General features: G+C 40.9%; 2 protein-coding genes across 2 annotated transcripts in view; both read left to right on the top strand.

The window, feature by feature from the left end:
* The window catches only part of LOC148374275 (unconventional myosin-VIIa-like), a 43,462-nt gene extending 35,393 nt beyond the window's left edge, over positions 1 to 8,069 (top strand). Inside the window, exons 41-49 of the mRNA XM_088354842.1 lie at positions 44 to 149; positions 269 to 382; positions 460 to 547; positions 627 to 724; positions 2,922 to 3,107; positions 3,234 to 3,350; positions 3,433 to 3,516; positions 7,585 to 7,704; positions 7,796 to 8,069. Coding sequence (XP_088210968.1) covers positions 44 to 149; positions 269 to 382; positions 460 to 547; positions 627 to 724; positions 2,922 to 3,107; positions 3,234 to 3,350; positions 3,433 to 3,516; positions 7,585 to 7,704; positions 7,796 to 7,888 — 1,006 coding nt within the window. The 3' untranslated portion in view covers positions 7,889 to 8,069. The remainder of the gene's footprint in view (positions 1 to 43; positions 150 to 268; positions 383 to 459; positions 548 to 626; positions 725 to 2,921; positions 3,108 to 3,233; positions 3,351 to 3,432; positions 3,517 to 7,584; positions 7,705 to 7,795) is intronic.
* Positions 8,070 to 13,159: 5,090 nt separating this feature from the next.
* On the top strand, positions 13,160 to 24,264 carry tlk1b (tousled-like kinase 1b). Its single transcript, XM_088334679.1, has 22 exons — positions 13,160 to 13,592; positions 15,569 to 15,690; positions 16,145 to 16,213; positions 17,520 to 17,558; positions 17,653 to 17,728; positions 17,809 to 17,849; positions 17,925 to 18,014; positions 18,081 to 18,155; positions 18,259 to 18,351; positions 18,447 to 18,557; positions 18,987 to 19,123; positions 19,312 to 19,503; positions 19,581 to 19,647; positions 20,767 to 20,864; positions 20,934 to 21,015; positions 21,101 to 21,192; positions 21,277 to 21,366; positions 21,896 to 22,065; positions 22,141 to 22,276; positions 22,353 to 22,464; positions 22,723 to 22,830; positions 22,917 to 24,264. Exons 1-22 carry the CDS (start codon positions 13,466 to 13,468, stop codon positions 23,064 to 23,066), a joined length of 2,277 nt encoding a protein of 758 aa, XP_088190805.1. The 5' UTR covers positions 13,160 to 13,465; the 3' UTR covers positions 23,067 to 24,264.
* The last annotated feature ends 875 nt before the right edge of the window (positions 24,265 to 25,139 follow it).

Raw genomic sequence — 25,139 nt, 5'->3', positions numbered from 1 at the left:
TATTCTTTCAACATCTGTCCCTGTATGCTTTTTATTTGTTCAGTAAAGAGCCCAGGAAACGTCCTCCACCTCTAGTTGAAGTTGATGCCATCCAGCAAAACAGCATTCTCATTTACCATAAAATTCACTTCCCCAATGATACAAATGATGTAAGTTCCTGTCGATTTTGAGCTTCAGGTGATTTTTCTATGGATCAGGCAATTTAGAGAAGACATTATCTTTATGCCTTCGTCTTTAAGCTACATTCAGACGGAAATTTCTCTTCCAGATATTTGAGGTGACATCTACAACCACAATCCAAGATCTGTGCTGCAATATTTCCTCACAGCTCAAACTGAGTTCTCCGGATGGATATGGCCTCTATTTGAAAACACCATATAAGGTATGTGTTTCTTGTGTTGCACTCACGCTTGGTGCAGGAGGTACTTTCTAAAATGTTTCATAATCTCTTACCTTCAGATGCTGAGCTTGTCTGAGCAAGACTATTTCTTTGACAGTTTACGAGAGGCATCAGAAATTTCAAAGAAAGGAAAAAAATTAAGAGAAGGTAATGCATCATGAAGGACACGGCAGCTTGATGGTTTTTACCCCATTCCCTGATTCTCATTGATTTTTTTTGTCACCAGTCAACTTAGCCTATGCGTTGATTTTCAAGAGGAAGCTCTGGTTTAATGTGATGCCAGGCAAGGACTTGGTTGCAGACCTCACCTTCCATTATCCACAGGTACCAAGACTAACACTTCATTGCACTCCCAAGTAGAATTGATATTTAGAGTCTTTTCAGGACTATAAGGCCCACCCAAAACCCCCAAATTGGCCAAAAACTTGAACTTGCGACTCATAATCCTTTGCTCCTTGTATGCAGACAAAATTGGAAATGCGTGGCCATATTTGTGCAATTAATAATCATTTGATATCAAACCGGATAGCAATGGTAAGAACATTGAATTTTAACCATCAGTCTGCTAGCACGAATGGTTGTTCACAGTTGCATAACATTGGATGCAACGGGAATCAATCCCGGATTGCGTCAGGAAAGCGCCGAATCCTGTCCACTCAACCACTAGGGAATAAAATTAACGTGATTAAAAATAGTGTGATGATAACATAAAATACAATGCCTTTTCATGTGTCTGTTTCGCTAGAGGTCTACTGGATAGGATCTGCTGCTCTACCCACTGTGATTTTGGATGCAATTCCAGTTGCATCCAAAATTATGGAATTTTGATCCATGCTATATTCTGACTGCTCAATCAGTGCGAAAAATATGTTACTTTTTAATTTTTGTGTGCAACTTTACCCCTAACTGTACTGTACATGCACAGTGTAGTCCGGTTCCCTCACAAACAGTGTCCAGCGAAGGTAGTGGCCCCCCAAGAACTTATTGTCATATTGCCACATTTCAGGCTTCAACATTAAAGCTAAAAAAGTGAAAATCATCTCTAAGAATCAACTACATGTGGGGCAGCACGGCAGCGCAGTGGTTAGCGTGTGTGCGGCACAGTTCTCAGGTCATGAGATTAAAAATTTCTGTGTGGAGTTTGCATGTTCTCGCTGTGCTTGCGTGGGTTTTCTCCGGGCACTCCGGTTTCCTCCCACATTCCAAAAACATGCATGTCAGGTTAATTGGCCTGTCCAAATTGTCCCTAGGTGTGAATGAGCGAGTGAGTAGTTTGTCTCCGTGTGCCCTGCCACTGGCTGGTAACCAGTTCATCAGTTCATTGCCCCCCTGCTTTCTAAGCTTAGCTAACTAACTCCAGAGGTTCCCTGATGAATTATGAATGACCTAAATGACAATGTCAAAGTGCACATGTGTGTCGTTAAGACTCAGTTAATGTGCACCTGCTCTGTGATTTTGCAACATTTACACATCTTCCGGAGCACTGCGCGAGCAAAGATATAAAAATGGAGAGAGCAATTAACGAAACAAGGAGAATACTAATCAAAGAAGCAACCAAAAGGACCCATGATCACATTGGATGACCTGCACGCAAACACAGCTCAGGTGGGACAGTCTGTGCACAACACAACTATTAATCATACTCTTCATAAATTTGACCTTTATAGAAGAGGCGCAAATGATAGCCCTTCCTGTGAGAATACAATAAAAAGGCCTGTTTGGAGTTAGCAAGTAGCCCCATGGCAGACACAAATAACATGTGAAAGAAAGTTCTCAAAATTGAACTTGGGGCTGAATGCAAAGCATTTACTTCTGGCATCAGAGGAACATTGCACAATACCCTCAAAAGACCAAACCCACTGTCAAAAATAGAGGTGGCAGCATCATTCTCTTGAGCCAAATAAACTGCGTGTCATGCAGAGAATATGTTAAATTCTGCTAGACACCTGAGAATGGGGTGCAGTTTTACCTCTTAACAGGACACAGACCCTAAACATAAAGCAAAATCTACCATGAAATGGTTTAAAACAAGCAATATAAAGGTGTTAGAATAGCCAAGCAAAAGTCCAGACCTCAATCCAATAGAGCATTTGTGTATGGAGACATGCCTAAAAAGGCTTGTGGTTGTGATGGCAGTAAAAGCAGTTTGTACAAAGTATTAACTCAAAGGGTGTGAATATTTTTTGCAAGATCTACTTTTCAACTTTGTAATTGTCAGCGCAATAAAATGTTGGAATACATTTGGTATCTTTTCACGATTATTTTTCACATGTTTTGACTTTATTTATCCATGAATCGAAGCCTTAAATAAATAAAAAAAGTTCTTGGGGAGAACAATCCTTTTCCAATGCACTCTCTGAAAAAAACATCTCAAAAGACTATCTTTTGTGGGATGCACCTTATAATCCAGTGTGCCTTACAGAACGGAAAATACGGTAAATCAAATGTTTGCATATATAAATATGATGTAGTAAAATATTAAATTACATTTACCATTATTATCCTTAATGCTGCCACACAGGAGCTCCCAAAATATCTTCTGGGGTATCACAACTGCAGCAAAGAGGACATGATCAAGCTCGGCGGGCTGCTTTTCAGAGCCAAAGTGGATTCTGACAGGACACAGTTTGTCATGATCCCCAAAATGCTCAAAGACTTGGTCCCAGCCGACCAGATTAAAAGCGCCACCCCCGAGGAATGGAAGAAGGTAATGGAAAAAGGAAAATGAGGCATTTAAAAGAGCCTTTCCAAATGGAGGCATGCTCAAAACCGGACCGTTTCATGCAGTTTCTTATCCTGTTACAATGGCTTGTCCTTTGGGTTGGTCTTGCAGCACATCATGTCTTCCTACAACAAGCAGAGTGGCATCACGGTGGAGGAATGCAAAATTGCCTTCTTGAAAGCCATCTCGAGCTGGCCAACCTTCGGCTGTACCTTCTTTGAAGTTAAGGTAAGTTGTGAGGATGAAATGCGTAGGGATTATGCCGATTGCATTTTGACCTTTCCTATTCATGACACTACTTTTCTTGCAGCAAACTTGTGAGCCAAGCTACCCAAATCCTGTTTTGATTGCCATCAGCAAGCAAGGTGTGAGCTTAATCGACCCAAAATCCAAGGTATGCATTCCCATTACCTGCACTTTGACAATGAGGTCTGGTCATTTAATTTTAAGTTACTTTACTGACGACTTCATTTTGAAAGTTCCAAATAATAAACCAAATTATATTTTAAAGTAACTTACTTAAAGGTAGATTATAAATCAGTCCGCTGATGACAAGTCGTTTGACATGAATAAGACAGTATTATTGTGTCATGAACCGGAACAGGGGGAGGACCCAGATGCGTGACGTTTCTCACACAAGCTTTTATTTCACGGGATATGGGGCAGTCATGCACGTTAACCCAACTGCCAGTAATTCGGGGTTCATTCGGCGGAAGACAGATGCCGACGTGATCGATACCAATTGCTCGAGCAGATGTCGGACAGATTGAGCAATACCGGACAGGACGGGACAGACAGGATTGATATCAAAACGGTATATCGAAATTAAATAGGACAAAATAGATGGGAACAATACCGGACCGGAATCACAGGCAGGGAACCGTACAGAGTCAAAACCCACAACCCACGTCTTGCGGGGCAGAGGTTCCTTGACGGACTGTCAAAGGGTGAGTGAGACCACTGAGCTTAAATAGAAGGGAAGCCAATCTGTCACCACACTTATTCCAAGGGACATTGTTAAATCGCCTATTGACCTGCCACGCATGTTTTGGGTAACAGGGTTGAAATCGGAGAAAACCCATGCATACATGGTAGACTATGCAAATTCCACACAGGGAGACTGGTAGCCTGAATTTAACCAAGGACCTCTGAACTGTGATGCAGAAGTGATAACCAGTCACCCACTATGTTGGCACCCTGGAAATAAAACAAATTATGAATGAATAAATCTCGAAATAGAAAAAAAAACGTAAGGGGCCGGTCACACAGACATTTGCGGCTGAATCACAGCTAAAATTTTGCGTTTTTTTTTTTGCCCGTGGTTGCCCGCGATGGAAAATGCGCAAAATTGGCCAACCCACTGTTCATCGGTGGTATGCCCGCAAAACACGCCGGCGACTGTTCCGCTTCCTCATCGCGTCATTTCTGCGTCATTTTCTCGTGTGGACCACGGGTATAAAAGCTCCCGAGCCGGTGTTGTGCCCAAATCCAACTCCTACGCAACACCCCCACCCCCTCGCGTGAACGCGCATTCTGCTGCGATCGCGTTTTACTTTTTCATCCGCGTTAACGTATTTTGTAGAATACGATCGCACTTTATTGTTTAAATAAACGCGTTATATAGACTAGGATCTCCCAATTGTTATAATTAGCTCGCTTTATTCTTTTAATAAGCGTTTTATATAGAATACGATCGCTTTTGTTGGAAGCGCAGCAGAATGCGCGTTCACGCGAGGGGGGGAGGATTTACCGTTCGATTACGTTCACAACAAAAACAAAGACGGAATGGTTTAAGTTGTATTACATTCTCAACAAATGCAAGACGAAGTGGTTTTGGTTATATGTTCGCCATTACATTCCCTAAAAGTGAGATAAAACGAGGTAAAAGTGGTTGTAGTAGCGAGGGGGATGCAAATCTCGGCAGGGATGCATTTCTCGGATAACACCGGGCTGTAGAAATCATAACCGCTCAAGACACAGTCCCGTGAAGATCAAGATTTCAAGCTATGGCATCATTTTTATTTTATTATCTTAAAAAGAAATGTCAAGAAATAAAAATGGATTAAGACGAGGTCACTACGCTGACGGGGATCCATGTTCACCCCCTTGACGTCTCGAGCACAACTGACGTGTGCTTGGCAAATCGCGCTGTATATACGCGGAGAAAGGCGTTTGACCGTCACACGCGTAACACGCTAATTTCACGTAATAACACCGCGATACAGGCGCAGAACATGCTATTACCATGCTCCACCCACGATTACCCGCTGAAATTTCCCGTCCTACCCATGTGTAACCGCGTCATTACCTCGTGTTGACCACGTGTGCGGCACGCGGTTTAACACGTGCTCAAACTTTTGAGCAGCTCAAAATTTTTTCGCGCGGCCATCCGCGAGTAAAGCACTGCTGTATCTCGTCTATATGGCGGTCTCAAAACGTCCAACAGCGCCTAACAGCGTCTGCTTCACGGCCAGAAATTTCTGGCCGTGGTTCAGCCTCGATACGCTCGTGAAAGGCTGTGTACCCGCGCTCTAAAGAATTGAGCAGCGCAAAACTTTTTCGCGCTGCCACCCGCGCGAATTTCCGACCGCGTGTTAAGCACTGCTGTATCTCGTCTGTATGGCGATCTCAAAGCGTCCAATAGCGTCCGCCTCACAGACAGAAATTTCTGGCCGTGATTCAGCCGCAAATGTCTGTGTGACCGGCCCCTAAAAATGAAAAAAAAAAAAAACATAAAACCAACAATGACGGGTGTTTAATTAAAAAAAAAGTCAGCAAGCAAAGTTTTTTTCAGGCTCTGTCCCTCAAATCAAGTTAATCGGCCCGATCTTACCTTTAGTATGTGTTAACAATGTATAACTGAGTTTAAAGAGCCTTTATAATTCTTTTTCCACCGGACCATCTGCCTTTATCTTACTTTTAGCATTGCTGTTCCGGGATGTGCAGCACATTAGGAAGCAGGAAAAGGGGAGGGTGGAGATGGGGTGGAGAGTGACTTTATGCTTGTGCTTAAATATCCTAACTCATTTGGTTGTAATTATTTTTAAGTTTATACCAGTTCTCATTGTATTTTCTTGGATCAAGAGGTCCTAGGTTCGATTCCTGGCTCCTCCGTGTTACATGTCGAAGTGTCCTTGGGCAAGACACTGAATCCCTAATGCCCCCTGCAGGTCGGCGCCTTGCATGGCTGACGCTGCTATTTGTCAGTAAGTGTGTGTAAAAGCGAAAGTGTGAAGCACATTGTAAAGCGCTTTGAGAGGTCTTCATTTACTTGAAAAGTGCTATATAAATGCAGACCATTTATATTTATTTGAAATGGTTTTGTTAGTGTAGCATGAATATGTTAAAAGTAAGAAAAGGCCGGTTTCAAAAACAGTCCAAACGCCAACTCGAGTTTATTCGAGCGCATCTATGATTTGTATCTTTTAAAGAATGAGCTGATTGAGGTTGCGCTCAAGACTTTACACCAGGGGATGGCAGCAGAGAGTATCAATGAAATTCAAATTCCAGATGGCACCTTTAAAAAGATTAATAAAAACAATGACAGACTTATATGTCACAGTTTAGCAAATATCATTAAAATACAATAACATACAACATTGCCAGATTTAGGCTGATACAGGTTTCGCAGGGATGCTTGGCATTTTTGAAAATGCTTGAATTTTAATGTTGTTTTCAAGGATCGAAAGTTCTTTTGGATGAAGGGCTTCTAAATCCTTCACATTGTTGCCATGCTTCACACAAACTTAGCTTAAAAATGACGCCAATACTGCTCTCTGTTGGCTTCACTTTGTCATTGCATTTCTTCCCTCATGATGAACTGGCATTAGTTTGTATGGCATTGTCCTATAAGGCCTTACCTAAATAGGACTATATTATGTGTATTAATGCAAGGTGTAAAAAACAGAACAGGAGGAGGACTCAGATGCGTAACGTTTTCACACAAGCTTTATTTTATGGGAATGGGGCTGTCATGCGCGTAAACACAAACACCAGTGATTCGGCGATCGCTGGGTGGAAGTAGTAAGACAGAAGTCCGGCGTGGAAAAACAGGAAGCCAGAGGCCGACGAGATCGATACCAGATACACGAGCAGATACCGGACAGGACGGGACAGACAGGATCGATACCATCATACACGAGCAGATACCGGACACTAATATGGGGATAGATTTGTCTCAAAATTATTTATGCACTGTTAAGCCTCACTAATATATTCGGAATTGATTTAAGATCGGAAAATCATGTCTTGATAAATTTACACACAAGAATAAAAATCACAACTGTAAATTGCAGATGTATTTGTGACTAGTGGCTTGGAAAGTACTTAAAAATTGCTTGAATTCTGCCATGAAAACGGTGTACAAATGCTGATAAGATGTGAGATCCCGTTTTTTTTCCCTTCCAATCCTTAATTCTTAAATGAACTATTGATATAATTGTTTGGAATATGACTCCCACAGGAGTTGCTGGTCATGCACCCGTTCAGCCGAATCACAGAGTGCCACAGCGTAGGTGGCTATTTCCAAATGACCATCGGAACTTTGGTCCGGGGCAACGTCTTTTCTTGTGAAACATCGCAGGTGAGATCCTCGCATCACAACCAATCCTGGCATATTGCTTCCTTAACTTAAAGTTATCGTTTTCTAACGACATAAAACTGTTATTTTTTAGGGTCACACAATGGAGGACCTCCTCAGATCATATGTCAAGATGTATGAAAACCAAAGGCAGGGCTTTCAATCCAAAAACCAAATGTTTACTTGAGCTACTGTGATTCAATTACTATCATTTAACCTTCATAACAAAGGCAAGAATATTTAACATGTTATTGTTTTTAATGTAATAATTCCGATGCATGCTGTCATTTGAAAAAAAAAAGTATATGTACCTGTATAAACTAGTTAGGACCATAAATTGTATAATAAAGATATATATGTATTGCACACATTAATATTTCAGTATTGGCTTTATTTTGCAACTACTGGTGGTATTTTTTTCTCTTGTGGCTTAAAGGGACAGTGTGTAATATTTAGTCTTCTCATGGTAAAAAAAATTAATTAAACAAAAAAACAGTATTGATTGACATAATAAGCAAAAATACATGAATTATCTCATAAACATGCATTTTTAAATACTTATAGGTTGAGAAATTTGCATTGATTTTACATAACATGAGCCTCACCTAGAGGGAGCTGGCATAATTGTCGACCAGCTTGCTGCCAAAAAAAACTTGTGAACGGCTGGGAAAAAATGAGAAGAGAAATGATATAATTTGGAGATGTTGACCAAGGGTCACCAACATGGTACTCGCAGGCACAAGGGTACCTCTAAAGCAGGGGTGTCAAACTCTTTTTAACTCGGGGGCCAAACGATAGAACAAACCAGACTAGTAGACTGAGGAGCAAGTAAAAAAAAGAGAGATAGAAATAAGAGAGAGAGCAGGTGAGAGAGTGAGAACGTGAGAAACAAAAAAAGAGAAATAGAAACAGAGAAAAGAGGAAAGAAAGAGAGAAGGGGAATGCAAAAGAGAAAGAGACAAAGAGGAACAAAGAAAGAGAAAAAGGGAGAGAGAGAGAGATGCAAATTGAGAAAAAGGGAGAGAGAGAAAAAGAGAGATACAAATAGAGAAAGAGAGAGATACAAATTGAAAAAGAAAGAGAGAGAGATACAAATTGAGAAAGAGAGAGAGAGATACAAATTGAGGAAGAAAGAGAGAGAGATACAAATTGAGAAAGAGAAAGAGAGAAAAAGAGAAAGAGAATGAGAACAAGAGCGAGCGAGAGAGAGAGAAATACAACTGCAGTACAACGTCTTTGTGAGAGGCACCTGGCTTGGCAAAATCAAGTGGACATATTTCAACCTGCAGCTTGTTTCTCTTGTGCTTCCCTCGGCGTTGTCTCGCGGGCTGGGTTTCAATCCCTTAGCGGGCCTGATTTGGCCCGCGGGCCGCCTGTTCGACACCCCTGCTCTAAAGACAGCTGAGGTGCCTGCGGAATTGTTCTCAAAACAACTCACCATTATGATTTTCAAGTTTAAATAATTTACTGGGCATTGACTGAGTCTATTTAACTCTACTTTAAATAATTAACCTGGGTAATAACATAGTAATAACATGATAATAACATGATAATAACATGATAAGTTGTTATTTTAGTTATGCCTATAAAACTGGGTGCCCTTTGTGCTACTAATTAACAAAATGTTGCATTGAGCTTGAAAAAATGGGAGACCCTGCACTATACATACGATTCAGAAACATCTAGTGTTAAAATAATACAAAATGTCCCTTTAATATTACCTACTGTTCTGCTACTACAATACAAATCGATAACTCTTGAAGTGTACCTATAAATTGCACATCTTTCTTATAAGCTTTTGCATTAAAACTGATTTTTTTGTAGCTTGCTTGCGGAACATTAGACAGAATGCCCTGAAATATACTATACATATATTTTTCTTCATTTTTATGGCTAATTTACGGAAGGTCGGAGAGAATGTCCTGAAATGCACTGCCTGCAACTTGAGAGGGCGTCCAAACGCGCTCTGGATTATAGTGCAGCAGTTCTGTTCTCAGTTCAAAGAATCCTTCTCATAGCTTTAAGACTATAGTTCTGTTACCATAGAAACCCCGAGGCCCACCAAAGAAGAAATCCGGTTAGCACAGGCAGGTGCAGTATGTTTGTGCCTCTGACTTGTCTCTCACACTGAATGTCAAGTGTGAGTGTGAAATGGATCGGCACAGGTTAAAGGACTGCATTTTAATTGCTAGAATCGTGATTTGACGGTGCATTATTCAAATACTGGGTTAATAAATGCTAAGTGAGAAGAGTAATAAAAGGACATATTGCTGTCTAAATTCCAGACAGAAGCAACTTTTTTGCATGGTTGTGTACTCCACACAAAGACAACATCATTTTTGATGCAGTGCACCAAATTTGGAACAAAAGAGCTAAGGTTGCCAAGTTGGATTACTTAAGCATCCCACCTGCACACCCCTCCCCACAACTACAACCATACACTTACGCAATAAAAAATATATATTTAAAGGTCTGTGTGCATAGCTATAGAAAATTTGACCGTAAATGTAAGTGCAGGGCCAATGTCTCAAGCTCCTTTTTTTAACAGCTGTTACTCTGAAAAAATGAATACAGGATGTGCAGTTTTCAGGTTTTCACAGTCACATCATTGCTGCAGTTTTTCTTAATTGAACACACCAAGGGTGTGCGGTCGAGGGAGACGAAGCCTTACTTACAATATGAGAAGTATGGGAAATTGTTATGAAGACAAACATTTTCTTCCAAACTAAATCATTTCTGTCTATGAGATCATTGTTAACAGTGTTAAGTTTGCTTGTTGAAATAATGGGTGTTCAGGAAAGTCAGGTCATGTTTATTTTTAGAGCCCTTACTCACCAGAAGCCTTTAAGGGCTGGACAGACTACAGACCGTTAATACACCATCCCCTGATCCAAAACCTACATGAGAGCAAGGAAAACTTAAAACATCAGAATGATAAAATTAAGAAACCTTGAGAAGAGACCCGCTATACACAAACATCGTCAACATGGAATATAGGTCACTCATAAGCTTCAGAATAGAAGTGTGTTTAAGCATAAATTTAAACAATTCCACTGAGGTTGCAGATTGATTTTTAAAGGGCAGAACATTCCACGGCACTGAGGCCCGAATGGAGAATGCTCTTAAACTTGCCGATTTCTTCTTGGCTCTTGGGATCACTGGTAGACCAGCATTTTCAGCGCCACTCGCTCCAGTCTAGAACATGGGGGAAATTAAAACTGAAAGATATGAGGGAGCAAGTCCATGCATGATTTTGTATAAAAAGAACCAAAAGAACTTTAAAATCACATCTTAAGCTAACAAGGAGCCAATGCAGGTTAACTAAAATCAGGGTAATGTGATCATACTTTCTTGTCTTAGTTAAAAGCCTCACTGAAGCATTTTGTACCAGCTGCAGGCTCTTGATTTTGGACTTCAGGAGACGGGAGAGTAGTACATTCCAGTAATCGAGACCGGAGATAAAAAAACGCATGAATTATAATCTCGGCATCAGACTGGGACAGCATAGTGCGAATTTTTGCAATGTTGTGGAGATGGAAAATAAACTGTTCTAGTAATATTCCGTATAACTTGAAGGACAGATTAGGGTCAAATATAATACCTAAATTTTCATTATAGGTGGTATGACATTTGTCAAAGATCAGAGCAGTGTTTGAGAACAAGTCACAGAATTTAGAATGACCAATATTTAGCATTTCGGTCTTTTCATGGTAGGGGCGCAAGAAGTTAAGTGACGTACAACTTTTTATCTCAGTGAGAAAGGCCTCCAAATTTCCATAATTTGGTGGGGCAGATTCCCCCACTGAATAGCGATGGAAACTGATGTATGTTTTACCTGCAAATAACATCACCTAACGAAAAGAATATACATGCTAAAAAGAAGGGGACCAAGTACTGGGCCCTGCAGAACGCCACAGGTAACATAGTTGGCTCAGAGGTCATATCGCTGTATCTCACACAATGCGTCATATCTGAGAGGTAGGACCGGAACCATGAGAGGACAGTTCCTGAGACCAATCGTATTTCCTAGCCGGTCTAGTAAGGTATAATGGTCCAAAGTGTCAAAGGCAGCACAGATGTCCAGCAGCAGAAACAGTGATGAAGCGCCGGAGTCCATTGCCAGGGAAAGATAATTGGTTACCTTAATCAGGGCTGTCTCAGTAGAGTAGTTACCCCTGAATCCTGATTGCCTGGATTCAAAAAGATTGTTCTTGAATATAAAATCATTCAGCTGCTGTGCCACAACTTTTTCAAGTACTTTAGAAAGAAACGGTAGGTTTGACAACGGTCTATAATTACATAAGCTTTCTGGATCAAGGTTGGGTCCAAAAACGGAGAAGCACAAATAACAGAAGCTGTTGCAACCATTGACATGGCGGTCGTCAAGAATTTGACTAAGGGCCTGATGTGTCTCGAGTGACCAATGGTGAGCACATTGAACATTGTTGAAGATTCCATGTAAAGATTGAGATTACAAGTTTTCTGAAATATACCAGAAGTGTTTTTATATCCTTAAAAGTTTCCAAAATATTTAATGTCAAAATGGGGCTACGACGTTGGAATACCCTGTATGTGCGCAATTTGCTTTTATCTTTTTCTTGTTTCTGTTTTCCTAGCTACTTTTTGCTTTTTCTATATCTTCCTTCTTTTTTTTCCCCTGTTCTTTTGTTTCTTTTTTTCAACGTTTTTTTCCCTTCCGCTTCTCTTGACTTTTTTTCTTTCCCTTTTTCACCTTTTTTTCTTATTTTTTTTTACCTTCTTTTATTTCTATTGACCCTAGCTTATGACTTTTTTTGCTTCGTTTTGTAACAGTTTTATTGCGTTTATCTTCCATTTTCTCTCCTTTCCCCTTCTTACTTTTATTGTATTATTTCTTGTTTCCCCCATATTTTCCCTCCTTTTAACTTTTTTTTCTTATATTTTTTTCTTCCTTCTTCCTTTTTTCCTAGCTTTCAAACTCAGTTTTTCTTTTTTTTATGTACCTTTTTTATGTTTGGTCCTGTTTTTTTCTTTTTTGTTTATTTCATTTTTTTCTTTCCTGTTTTTATTTTTCCCAGATTTTTTTAATTTTTCCTATTCGTTTATTACTTTTTCTTTTATTTGTGTTTTATTTCTCTTTTGCTAGTTTGGTTTTCTTTTTTTTTTTTTTGCTTTTTACATTTGCCCCTCCTTTCCTTTTTATATATTTTTTTTATTTTTTTGTTTCTTTTTGGGGTTTTTTTTTGTTTTGTTTTTATTTTGTTTATTCACCCCCCGCCCCCTCTGAGCAAGCCATTTGGTGTGTAGCGTAAGGTAATAATGAGGAATATATGGATTAAACGAAAACAAAAACAGTTCAAAGAGCCGTTTGTGTGCCATAACAGGCGGCTCTTTTTTTTTATCCGAGCCGAAAAAGCCGGTTCTCTTAAAAAAGACGAAATAACTCTCACTATCATCTCGCCGCTAGGTGAGCTGTAACCTCGCGAGAGCCGCCTACTGGAATCCAATCCTCGTCCGAGAATTGGACGCTGACAGCCGCGCGTCTCTCTCGGTCGCTTCTCTCGGTCATCATGCAAAGGTTATTCCGCTGGATTCGCTCCATTGAGCCTCCGAGGAAGCCGCTCCTCTACGATTGCAACATTGACGACGTCTAGCGAAAAGACGACCAAAGCGGCGTTTTCTTTTCTTCCCGGGAAAAAAACTGGAGCAGGTGTGACTCGATGGACGACGGCTCGGCGTTTCTTATTCTGCTGCTGCTGGTTCCTGCGGGCGGCAAAGTGGCTTGATGAGTGTTCAAAGTAACAGTGGAAGTGGTGGTGGAAGTTTGGAGGCGACGCCATCTTGGTCGCAGCTCTCCTCCTCCCCGACCATTTCTCAACAACATATAACGGCGACCGCGAAGCTCAAGGAAGGTACACGAAGCTCGACAAGTGTTTATCTTGTCGCCTTTTTTCACTTAAATGTGTGTTTTCGGGATACTTGCGACGTCGCCTTAAGATTTAACGCGGTGAAAATGAATGTCAAGTTCATTGATGTTCCGTGTATTGGAAGTCGAACGTCAGCTGTCACTTGTGTTGACGGCTAGTGCAAGTAGCTTCGAGCTATCGTGTCTGCACAAAGGCAGCGGAATTTTCACTTTGGCCTGTCGCGTTTGACGGTCGAGCGTCATAATTATGTTTGTCGCCATTCACGGCGTTCTCGTTGACGTCTGGAACTATAAGTTGATCAGCTGTAGTTTTTAATTAATTGCGAGTAACGTGCGTACTATAATGCTCGTGACACAAACATCGATAAGAGATTTGTTGTTTTATAATGTGTTGCAATTAAATATGTGTCATTGTGTGGTTTAATGTTGCGAACTATTTACATTATGTCGTGGAAGTACTGTAATCCGAACGGTAAAATTCACCTAGCATTTCAATTAGATGTAAACTCAAACCCTGAATGGAAATAAATAATGCATATGGAATTTATTTGTGATGTGAAGTCTCCCCAATAGCACCACTGTCCATTGTCCTCAAATAACCTCGCACAGGCTTTTTGTGTTGTTTGGTGTGCTGCTTGAGGGTTTCATAATATCCATTACTGTATTCCTTTTAGGGCTTGCCCTGGTGCCAAAAGCTATGTAATGATGACAGCCAGATAATATCCAATAAGGAAGCTTGCAGCCTGCAGCATCAATAGGCAGTTGGGTGCCTTAAACCAGAGCTCCTCTCCCTGGAAAGAGGATGTCAAGGCCAAGGCCGACTGTTTATTTACTGCAGCGGCTATGTAGCCTGTTACAAATTTACCAATGGAGTCATATATTATATAATATAGATATTGCCATTTAAGATATGTTTTTTTTAATTTAGAAATTGAAGAGCTGTTTTGTAAGAAGGGTTGTCATGATATTGCCCAAACTGAATTGTACCTATTGTCATACTTGGTTGAAATAATGACATGCAGTGTGTCGTTTGATAGATAGATAGATAGATAGATAGATACTTTGTTCATCCCCGAAGGGAAATTCACATTTCCAGCAGCATCCCTGAGCTGAGAACAATCGAGAACAATCGAAAATAACACGGGAGCTGCTGGAGTGGCTGCCACTCGTGACGGCGCCGGAAGAAAAGATTCAATTTGAATCATGTACAAACAAACAAACAATTGAATCATGTACAAACAAACAAACAAACAAACAAAATATTCATGTTTCAATAAGTGGAGTGTTAATAAAATGGGAGGAAAATAATTTCTGATACTGATATAACCAGGTAAAACTAATTTTAAGTTACCTGTCCAAATGAATGTTGTGCCATCTCACCTTTCCCACTCTCTCTCCTCTCACCTTTCCCACTCTCTCTCCTGCAGTTGACTTGCTGCTGCTCGCTCCTGAAACTAATAGAGACCTAAACGCAATAGTTTGTATATGTCATTAAATAATAACATAAAATACAATAATAATCATTTGAATTATTTCGTTAGAATTAGCCTCCTCTGGCTTCTATTTCTACTCACCGGTTTATACTGGGAGGTCGCTGGTTCGCGCCTCGACCGAGACATACCTAATTGGTATAATGGCGGCGCCCTCTGGCTGCGGCTGCATCGACTCGCTACAACGGGTCAGATGTATCGACATTTCGTTCTGTGTACATTGTTACAAAGAATGACAATACAAAGGAAATTATTATTATTATTATTAAATAGCAGTTCCGCATCCCAATGCCATTGTTTGTTATTGGGTAAAAATGCATCTTTTTTGAACCACCGACTGGTGATTTTATACTGAGGTTACCCAGCCATTCCACACTCTCTTTAATTTATTCCGCCATTTCCTCCTTGACTTCCCTCTATTTGTTTTCGTTTTTACAAAGATAACTTCGCTCTGTTGTTGCCCTTGCACCAGGCCCCATGGAGGAGCTGCATAGCTTGGACCCCCGGAGACAAGAGCTTCTTGAGGCCAGGTTCACGGGGGCTGTCAGCGGCAACACAGGAGGCAGCACTGGGAGCATGAGTGGAGGCGCCAAGGTAACAGCACACTACAGAAAGTCTTGTTGTTATGTCAAAGCAAGTCAACACAGGGACAATGACGGCCAATCCTGCCATGCAACCCTTTTGTCCAACGTGTTTACATTTAAACATGAAGACTGATAAAGAAATATGCATAACCATACTTGTCAATCACTACAAGGCAGTAACACTCAAGCAAGAAGTACCAGTAACACAACACAAACTGCACATTTGCGTTATCCTAAAGCGAGTTCCACAACATCTAGGCCTTCTTCTTTTTTTTTTTCTTTTTTTTTGTACAAGGATCTTGAAAGTGACTTTATGCTGCTGACTGTATGTAACACTGCTAAGTGGTACAAATATTTTAGAGCTAATTAATTTTCTGACTTATTGAAAATAAGATTTGCTTTGCTTTTATTGACACACCAAAAGATTAGATGTTCACTGAATATTTCTTTGTGCTTGTGGGAAGGGTCTTGCCAACGAGTCCTCCAACCACAGCTATGGAAGTCTTGGCTCATCCAGCGACAAGGAGTCTGAGGTAGATAAAGTTCACTGCCTAATCTGATTATACCATTGTATTTCCAGTACAAATTAATCACACTGAACAAAAGCAACCTCAAACGTAAGCCCTCTGTTCAAGTGAAACATTTGTCAATTTTGAAAGTTGTCAGAGTGTACAGTCCCGTAGATGGGCTCTTTTATTTTGAATTTTTCATTATTCTTGTATAACTGTTTTGTTTTTTATGTTCACGGTTCTTTGATGCAGATTTTTTTGACAGCATATCCCTGTTTTAATGTTAGATAGATAGATAGATACTTTGTTTATCCCCGAAGGGAAATTCACATTTCCAGCAGCATCCCTGAGCTGAGAACAATCGAGAACAATCGAAAATAACACGTTGCAATACTGCTTAGATTGTGGCCCCACTGATTTTGTACAAAGAACCCCAATACCACTGTTATTTCTCAGTTTGCTTTTACTGGTACCTGGATATAAACGATTTTTACCTTCATTTAATCATTTACTGTAAATAGGCACAAACATGATATTTGACAGGAATGTAATATTTTGTGCATTCAAATTTGCAGTGTGTATCAAACCCATAATAAATTTGGGTGAATTGCTTTTGGTCACTCCATATGTGAGTATATTACAGTTTTTAATTAGTTATGTATATTATAAAGTTACTGCACTGCTGAGGGCAGGGTATGTTAGGCTCTCTTTAAATAGAAATAAAACCAGAATTGGGTTTATGCATGTTATACTACAATTAATATAAACTTTTTGTGACATCTATCCATTATTTGCACCACTTATCCTGAGTAGGGTGGCAGGGGTGCTGGAGCCCATCCCAGCTATCTTCGGGCAGTGGGCAGGGGAAACCCTGAACCGGTCGCCAGCCAGCCGCAGGGTACACAGAGACAGACAACTCATTCGCTCATTCATACCTGGGGACAATTCGGACCGTCCAATTAACCTGCCACGCATGTTTTTGGGATGTGGGAAGAAACTGGAGTGCCCCACGCAAGCACAGGGAGAACATGCAAACTCCACACAGGAAGGTTCGATCTCATGACTTCTGAACTGTGCCGCACACGCGCTAACCACTGCGCTGCTGTGCTTCTTTTTGGGACAGGTCTTCCATATATAACAGATGCAAATAGTCACATTAAAACAAATCCATCAACTCTCCTACCTGAGACAATTACTCTGATAAAAACAAAAAAAATAGTTGAACTAAACATGGGCAACTAGGTGGTCTTTTTTCAGTTTTTTCTGAACTCAATATACTTTTTTCTGTCTCTCCCCACTACCTGCACATTTCCTTCTCTTCTCTGCACAGAACTCTGATATGAAAAGAGGGAGCTCCCCCGCCTACTCGGTATGTACTAAATCTTGCTTTTGAAAGCAGTAACAGGACTTGTCTTAGGTAAATGTTGTCCTGAGCATTATCTCTGCTCCATGTTCACTTACAGACCCCAGAGAAGAAGCACTCCGAATCATCCAGAGGGAGGAAAAGAAAAGCTGACACCTATTCCGAAAGCAGTCAAGGTGAGGAAGGACGCACAAGTCAGTGTATCTTTAAACTTTTTTAGTGTGTCACTATATGAGGGTCTTAATTCACCACACAGGAAAATCTACACGCGGACCCAAGATCAGCGACTACTTCGATGTGAGCTTAAGATCACTATATAATATTCTATCGGTCTAAAACTTTAATCGGACTTCCTTTTTTATGTGTCCAAAGTTCCAGGGTGGGAATGGCTCAAGTCCGATTAGAGGCCTGCCATCAGCTCGACGGTCTCCACAGAGCTCACAATCGGCTCCTGGTTCAATTGTGCGTGTTTAAACCGAGTCTGGATTTCATAGCACTATTTAATAACAACAAGTGACCTTCTCTCAGATCCGCCAGAACAGCTCCTCTCCCACCAGTTTGTGTTTTGCAGAATACAATCCCAGATCCAGTAAATTTATCCAGGTATTCTGAAATGTCGTTTTGTAAAACCATATTTTTCCCTCTCATGCTTTTTATAAATTCCGTGTAGTCATTATTCCAAATGGTTCTTTTTTTGCAATGTAAGACTGAGTTAACTGGACTGAAACTTGCTGCTCTTGAGAGTAACAAGAGCTTGGATCTGGAGAAAAAGGAGGGACGAATCGATGATCTGCTCAGGGTGGGTTACCATATGATTTTATTTGGCCTTTTTGAATCTTACACTATGATCGATCATGCAGATAACTTTCATGTTTTGTTTCTCCATCATGACAGGCTAACTGTGACCTGCGGAGGCAGATTGATGAACAACAGAAACTCCTGGAAAAATACAAGGAGAGGCTCAACAAGTGTATCACTATGAGCAAGAAGCTTCTTATAGAGAAGGTATTTATATTTGCATACATGTACATCAATTTTCTATGCTTTTCCTTTCCGTTTATCTAGAGATTTGTACTAAAATCGCACAAACAAGATATTTGATTAGATTTAGTGCATGGGCAGACACGGATAATTTCATTAAGCCTGATAACTTATTCGGCAAGGTCTTATAAATCTACGAATTGTCAGCTTTTTTTTATTTTATAAGAAGTAGCCCCGAGTCGCGTATTTTCTATAGGTCCTCTTTTGTCTTCAGTATAAATGCTCATACATTCAAGCTGCATGTCATTACAAAACAAATATGCACTGTATGTGAGCAGGGGGAGGCACTGTGCTGGATAGGCAACATACTATTGTTAGTGATTCTGCTAAGAATCTTAAAGTAACCAGGTTAACCTTAGACATTTATGATAATCACACCTGTTTTTTGGACAGAGCACCCAAGAGAAACAGTCATGTCGTGAAAAGAGCATGCAAGACCGCCTGCGTCTCGGACACTTCACCACCGTAAGACACGGCGCATCCTACACAGAGCAGTGGACTGACGGCTATGCATTCCAAAACCTCATCAAGTAAGACATTTTTAATGATTTGCTAGTTTTGGGCAAGTACCGATTCCAGGTAGTACTCGATATTAGGCTATTTCTGACTTTTTATGGTGCTCCGTCCTCAATCTGTATAAGCACCCGAGAACACCCCTTTCTATTACATTGTTACTGTTGCATTTGGGAGCACAGAATGAACAACCCGCTGTATACAGGCAGCAAGAAGGTATCAACCAGCAGCGAGAGGACATTGAGCGCCAGCGAAAGCTGCTCGCCAAGAGGAAGCCTCCAAACCCGGCGTCACCCTCCCTGTCCTTGGCGTCAACCTCTGAACCCAAGCAAAGAAAAACTAAAGTGGTGAATGGAAACGATTCCGACCCCTTCCTCAAGCCGTCCCTGCCACAACTGTGAGTTGGAAGCGGGAGCAGACTTGGAAGCAACATGTTGCGCCATACTGTTTAGGTACATTTTTTTTCTGCTTAAGCTTGACCCTTGCGGAGTATCATGAGCAGGAAGAGATATTCAAGCTTCGCCTTGGACACCTGAAGAAGGTTGGTAGCAGTTAGTTTAGTGATACATCTTCCTATAAACCTAATATGTCCTAGGATCATGCTTTTCGCTTCAATTGCCCGTGTAACGAGTGAGTTTTCCCCTTATTTGAAAAAGAATTGGTCGGCTCCCGCCCTCCCAAAAGCATAGAAGTGAACCCAAAAAGAGCCATGATACAAATCTTCCTGATCACTAAAATACATTCAAATAGTAATTAAATATAAAAGAATACAGCAATAAGATGACGTCAACAACATATAACGCAAGTTTATTATTGAAGTTTGTTATAAGCGATGTAACGAGCTGTGCGCGCTGCGGAGGAAGGAGTGGTGTGCAAGGAGGAGTCACGGAGATCGCATACTTTTCAAATTATACGTTTTTTGATCATTTTACATTGTGTAAGCCGTATAACATTTTTTTATACAGGGATAAAAAGTAAACAAAAAAAGACTGACCTCATCTTGCCCAATTAATAGATAAACCAGGTCGTCTCTCCTATTGGTTGCAGATGGCAACGTCATCGTAGATTGCTAATATTGTCTGTCTTACTCTGAGTACAATAGGTGCCATGTTGTGTTTTTAAGGCTTTTTATCACTTAATAAGGAGGATTTGTAATCATTAATAACGGGAGAAATTGGCGGAGGTTGACAGGTATGAGATGAAGGAACTGTCGATAATATGCAATCATTTCCTGTACACTTAAAATTAAAGTTATTGCAACTTAAAATGAACTTGCACACAAAAGAAAATTACAGAACAATTGGTATTTTTTCCTTGGGGTAGTTTGCTTGCGCAAACTGTGCAAGCTGATGTTGGCAGAAAGCAGTCACGAGCGGTCTCTTGTTGTCGCCACTGGGACTGTTCGTGATCTGGATATTCCTTTGTATTGTCTATTTGATTTTTGTCCCAAAAATCATATAAAATGTATACCATGCGCTTATGAAGCGGTACCATTGTACACACATTTTCAGAGTTATTTCAAGACTAGACAAAAAAATGTAACCATTGCCCACTGCCCGGAGATGGCTGGGATGGGCTCCAGCCCCCCCGCGACCCTACTGAGGATAAGCGGTGTAGCTAATGAGATAATGAGACATTGAAATCAGTGTTTGTTGTGTAGGAGGAGGCTGAGATCCAAGCGGAGCTTGAGCGGTTGGAACGTGTGAGGAACCTTCATATCAGAGAGCTGAAGAGGATAAACAACGAGGACAGCTCTGCGTAAGAAGTTGACGTACTTTACAGGAAAGCACAAGTTTGTTTACAAAGTTTGGCACCCCCTTCACGCAGGTTTAAAGACCATCCCACATTGAACGAACGGTACCTGTTACTGCACTTGCTGGGAAGGGGCGGCTTCAGCGAAGTCTACAAGGTCAAGTTTTTGTGAAGTATCCTTTGCGGTGTCTCGCTAAGCACATGGCTAATGATGCGCTCGTGTTTGTCTCCTTACCCAACAGGCTTTTGACTTGTTTGAGCAGCGCTACGCAGCGGTTAAAATACATCAGCTCAACAAGAACTGGAGGGAGGAGAAAAAGGAAAACTACCACAAGTAGGCCCGGTCTCCTGTTTGATGCAAAGTCACATACATGCCTGTATACAAACAAAACGCTGTTTGTCCTGTTTCTCCTCCCAGGCATGCATGCAGAGAGTACCGGATACACAAGCAGCTGGACCATCCCAGAATAGTCAAACTGTATGACTATTTCTCCCTGGATACTGACACGTGAGTCAACTTTAAACTCTGGTGCCCCACTTCATTTTTTTGTAATTCTTACAATATATACATTTGTAGGAGCTAAAACGGTTGTGTGTCATTGTTATTAATGTTTTATTCATGGGGTGGTGCATGTTAATTTGGGGCTGTATAAAGCTGGTAATTCTGGTGTTGTCTGGCAGGTATCCGACCTGGAAAGGCAAAGGATTTTGATCTCTATGCCAACCTGGAAGCTGGCTTGTTCTTGTCCCTTTGGCTTGTGTGTCTTTTCGTAATCTGCTTATTTTAAGGGAATTTATTTAGAATAAATATGATTGTTTTAGTTAACCTGAAGATGTTTTTAGTGTCGTCACTTCAGGTCGTATTCAATCAATAATAAATACTTCCAGTCACTTCAAGCAACAACTAACGTGTCTGCCTAGCTCCACCGGCCATACGGATAACTCAGTAGTTAACTAATAACGTTAATTTTATCACCATAAGCATGTAGTGTTTTTAAGCATCAACCTAAATTGTTGCTCCTACCTCTTCCTATCAGGTTCTGTACAGTTCTGGAGTTCTGCGAGGGCAACGACTTGGACTTCTACCTGAAACAAAACAAGCTGATGTCCGAGAAGGAGGCCCGCTCCATCGTCATGCAGATTGTCAGCGCCCTGCGCTACCTCAACGAGATCAAACCTCCCATCATTCATTATGACCTTAAGCCGGGTGAATGACATTTCATGCATAGAGGAATTTAAAATAAACATTGTTTTTTTTTAACACAGCCAATATCTTCTTCAGGTAACATACTGCTTGTAGATGGAACCGCATGTGGAGAAATCAAAATCACAGACTTTGGTTTGTCAAAGATAATGGATGATGACAATTACGGTGTGGACGGAATGGACCTCACGTCTCAGGGAGCAGGCACCTACTGGTAACACTTAACCTTTTTAACACGATTGTATCAGCTCAGTTCCATCATGGACTTTAGCAATAGACTGCGTGTGCAGGTACCTTCCCCCGGAATGTTTTGTGGTGGGAAAAGAGCCGCCCAAAATTTCCAACAAAGTCGATGTCTGGTCCGTGGGAGTTATCTTCTTCCAGTGCCTCTATGGCCGCAAGGTAAAGATGGCTTCCATGCAAGTACACGTTTCCATGTTTGCACATGAAACTGGACAGTTTGAGGCTGACACAAAACAACTTAACAAATTAATGATATTAAATGAAACAGACATTTAAAAGTGTTGGTTCACAATCTTCTCCATATATTTTTTTTGTGCCAAACACAATAGAGGAAAGGTTTTGTCAGGTCTTATTAGAACACCTCTATATGCTCTGATTTATGCTCATCATCCCGTTTTTTTTTTTTTTTTTAACCAGCCTTTTGGTCACAACCAGTCGCAGCAGGACATTCTTCAGGAAAACACTATACTCAAAGCCACTGAGGTCCAGTTCCCTGCTAAACCACAAGCCAGCACAGAAGCCAAGGTTTTGTAGCACTCACTATTTGAATGACTTTTCATTTGCCGTTTGATGTAAATAAAACAATGGCTGGTCCCTCATGTCCTGGACAGGCATTTATCCGCCGCTGTCTGGCCTACCGCAAGGAGGACCGCTTCGACGTGCACCAGCTGTGCTCCGATTCCTACCTTCTCCCACACATGAGACGCTCCAACTCGTCAGGCTCGCTGCAACCCACCACCTCGTCACTTGCCATCTATTGATGGCCCTTTTTTTTTTGGGACTGACGACACCATTTCGCCACTTCTGGAGCAAAATTGATGGCAATAGATCGTTGTTAGTGGACTTTTTTTTGTTTTTTTTAAACCTGAGAGCTTCTGGAATGGATCCTTTAGCATCAGAAGCTAATTAAAGGGAAGTAATGGCAAGAAGATAAGGGCATGTTGTGATGATTTGCTCTGGATCTAACACCAAAAGGGGGAAATCCCTGCAGACAGACCCAAGTAAAGTGATTAAGAGTGATCAGATGGGGCTTTGGCGGACTATTTTCAGGCTCGACACGGCTGCGTGTAGCTTCATCTGAAAGACCGATTGCCTCCAAGGACGATGGAGACTTTTGTCTGTTGACACAAAAAAAGGATGTACCTAATTGTCAGGGGAGGAAAAAAATCCAGATCACACACAACAAAGTCTGCCTATTTGCACTTCCCATCCAGACTCTGATCTTCTGATGCGACATTCTTGAACCAGCCTGGGGTTAGCTGGATAAAAGTAGAACTGAGAACTGGCGCAGACTAGTGAGTTTCCGCAGTACAGAAGGCAACTGGGGCCGCTTCCCATCGTCCTTCAGGAAACTTAACTCTTTGCTGCTAGTTACGCGTGAATGGCTTTGGCCTCAGTTAAGTACAAGTTTGAATCACTTTTCTCTTTGTTCGCGTGAGATAATGTTTATCTTCCATGTAGAGTCTGAAATGGTCAGAAGTGTCCCATTTTCAAGCCAAAACACGTGATTGGCGATGAATAGACTTTAAGATGTAACTGTCATTAGGGGGTGGTAACAACTTGTCAATTAGTCGGTTCAACCCACATAACATATATGTTGTGACTGTTCTTTAACCATGACTACTCAAAGCTGCCAAGGCCAGAAAAAGTCTTATTTAAAAAAAAAAAAAAAAAACAGTATGTTTGACTGAAACAACCCCAGAGTGAAAGAAATCCATGTAATCTGTGCCCTTCACCCGTTTTCATCTTTTAAGTAGTCCCCTATGGATTGGGGAGAAAAACTCCATAAATCCCGCTTGTTCAATTAGGCATGACGTGCATAGTGCATACCTTGTTTAATGGCATTTATTGTGTGTAAACACATGTCGAAAGCAGCTGTAACATGTTGGACCACATTAGCAGGAAAGGGTCGCCGCTTGGCCATGCCATTCAAATGCAATAAAAATTGCCTTCAATGTCTTTGTTTTTGCAGTCTTTGCTCTGATACAACACTTACTTAAACGTGAACGATTGTTTATTTGCCATGTCGGCAGTGTGTTTAGGGTCAGTGGGAAACACGGCAGCTCAGCTGCGACCACGATGTGGGTTAATTTTGAAAACTTTTTGTTGAAATATTGAGGATTCATTACCCACATTAAATGTCCAAAGGCGCAAAGGACGCAACCTATCACATCTAAACTAGAAACTTACAGTGCAAAATAAGATGAAAGTTTGAAATCAACCCTTCACTGACAAGATGCTGTGTAGGAGTGACTTTGTGTAAATGAAATGATCATTTTTTTCAAATAGATTCAACACTTCGTTGGGCAGAGATTGCCATATATTTCCCACCTTACTTGAAAGCTACATGAGCCCTGAACAACAGTATTGAAAATGATGGTCAAGTTGTGACCAAAAAAGCATCTCCGAAGGTAGATTAAAAATGGCTTCTGGTCAATAAACCAGTAAATAGTAGTTGTTCTGAATGCTTGAACAGTTTTTCTTTAAAAGCAACAATGAGTTACATATTGTACACGTTTTCGGTGAATGCACATGAGTAATTATGGATTCAAGGCCCAAGAGTCAACCAGCTACTTCGACAGCATCACTGTAAAGCTTTCCCGTACAACACTTGTGAAATTTCCATAAGAATGCGCTTGTAAAATGGTTTTGGCTTGATTTTTTTTTTTGCTAAAACTAAAAGGACATAAAAAAGGAGAGTCGGAATTCAGTTACTATTAATCGTCAGATGAGCTTTTTGTATTTGTGTCGGGACTTCTAAGCCTGCATACGTCGCATTACTTTCCACTTGGTTAAGGAGTGGGGGTCATTAACTTATTGAGCTCACCTATTTT

The sequence above is a fragment of the Urocampus carinirostris genome, chromosome 1, assembly GCF_059441175.1.
Source record: "Urocampus carinirostris isolate Australia breed hairy pipefish chromosome 1, RoL_Ucar_1.0, whole genome shotgun sequence".
NCBI classification, from domain to species: Eukaryota; Metazoa; Chordata; class Actinopteri; order Syngnathiformes; family Syngnathidae; genus Urocampus; species Urocampus carinirostris.
The sequence above is the reverse complement of the archived record's forward strand: the minus strand, read 5'-3'. Positions and strand labels throughout refer to the sequence as shown.

Excerpts from the sequence above, each read along its gene's own strand:
- tlk1b (XM_088334679.1), top strand. The coding sequence starts at position 13,466 with ATGAGTGTTCAAAGTAACAGTGGAAGTGGTGGTGGAAGTTTGGAGGCG. Across the intron at positions 17,850-17,924 it reads AGATCAGCGACTACTTCGAT|TTCCAGGGTGGGAATGGCTC; the intron begins GTGAGCTTAAGA and ends ATGTGTCCAAAG. Across the intron at positions 22,465-22,722 it reads AGTGCCTCTATGGCCGCAAG|CCTTTTGGTCACAACCAGTC; the intron begins GTAAAGATGGCT and ends TTTTTTAACCAG.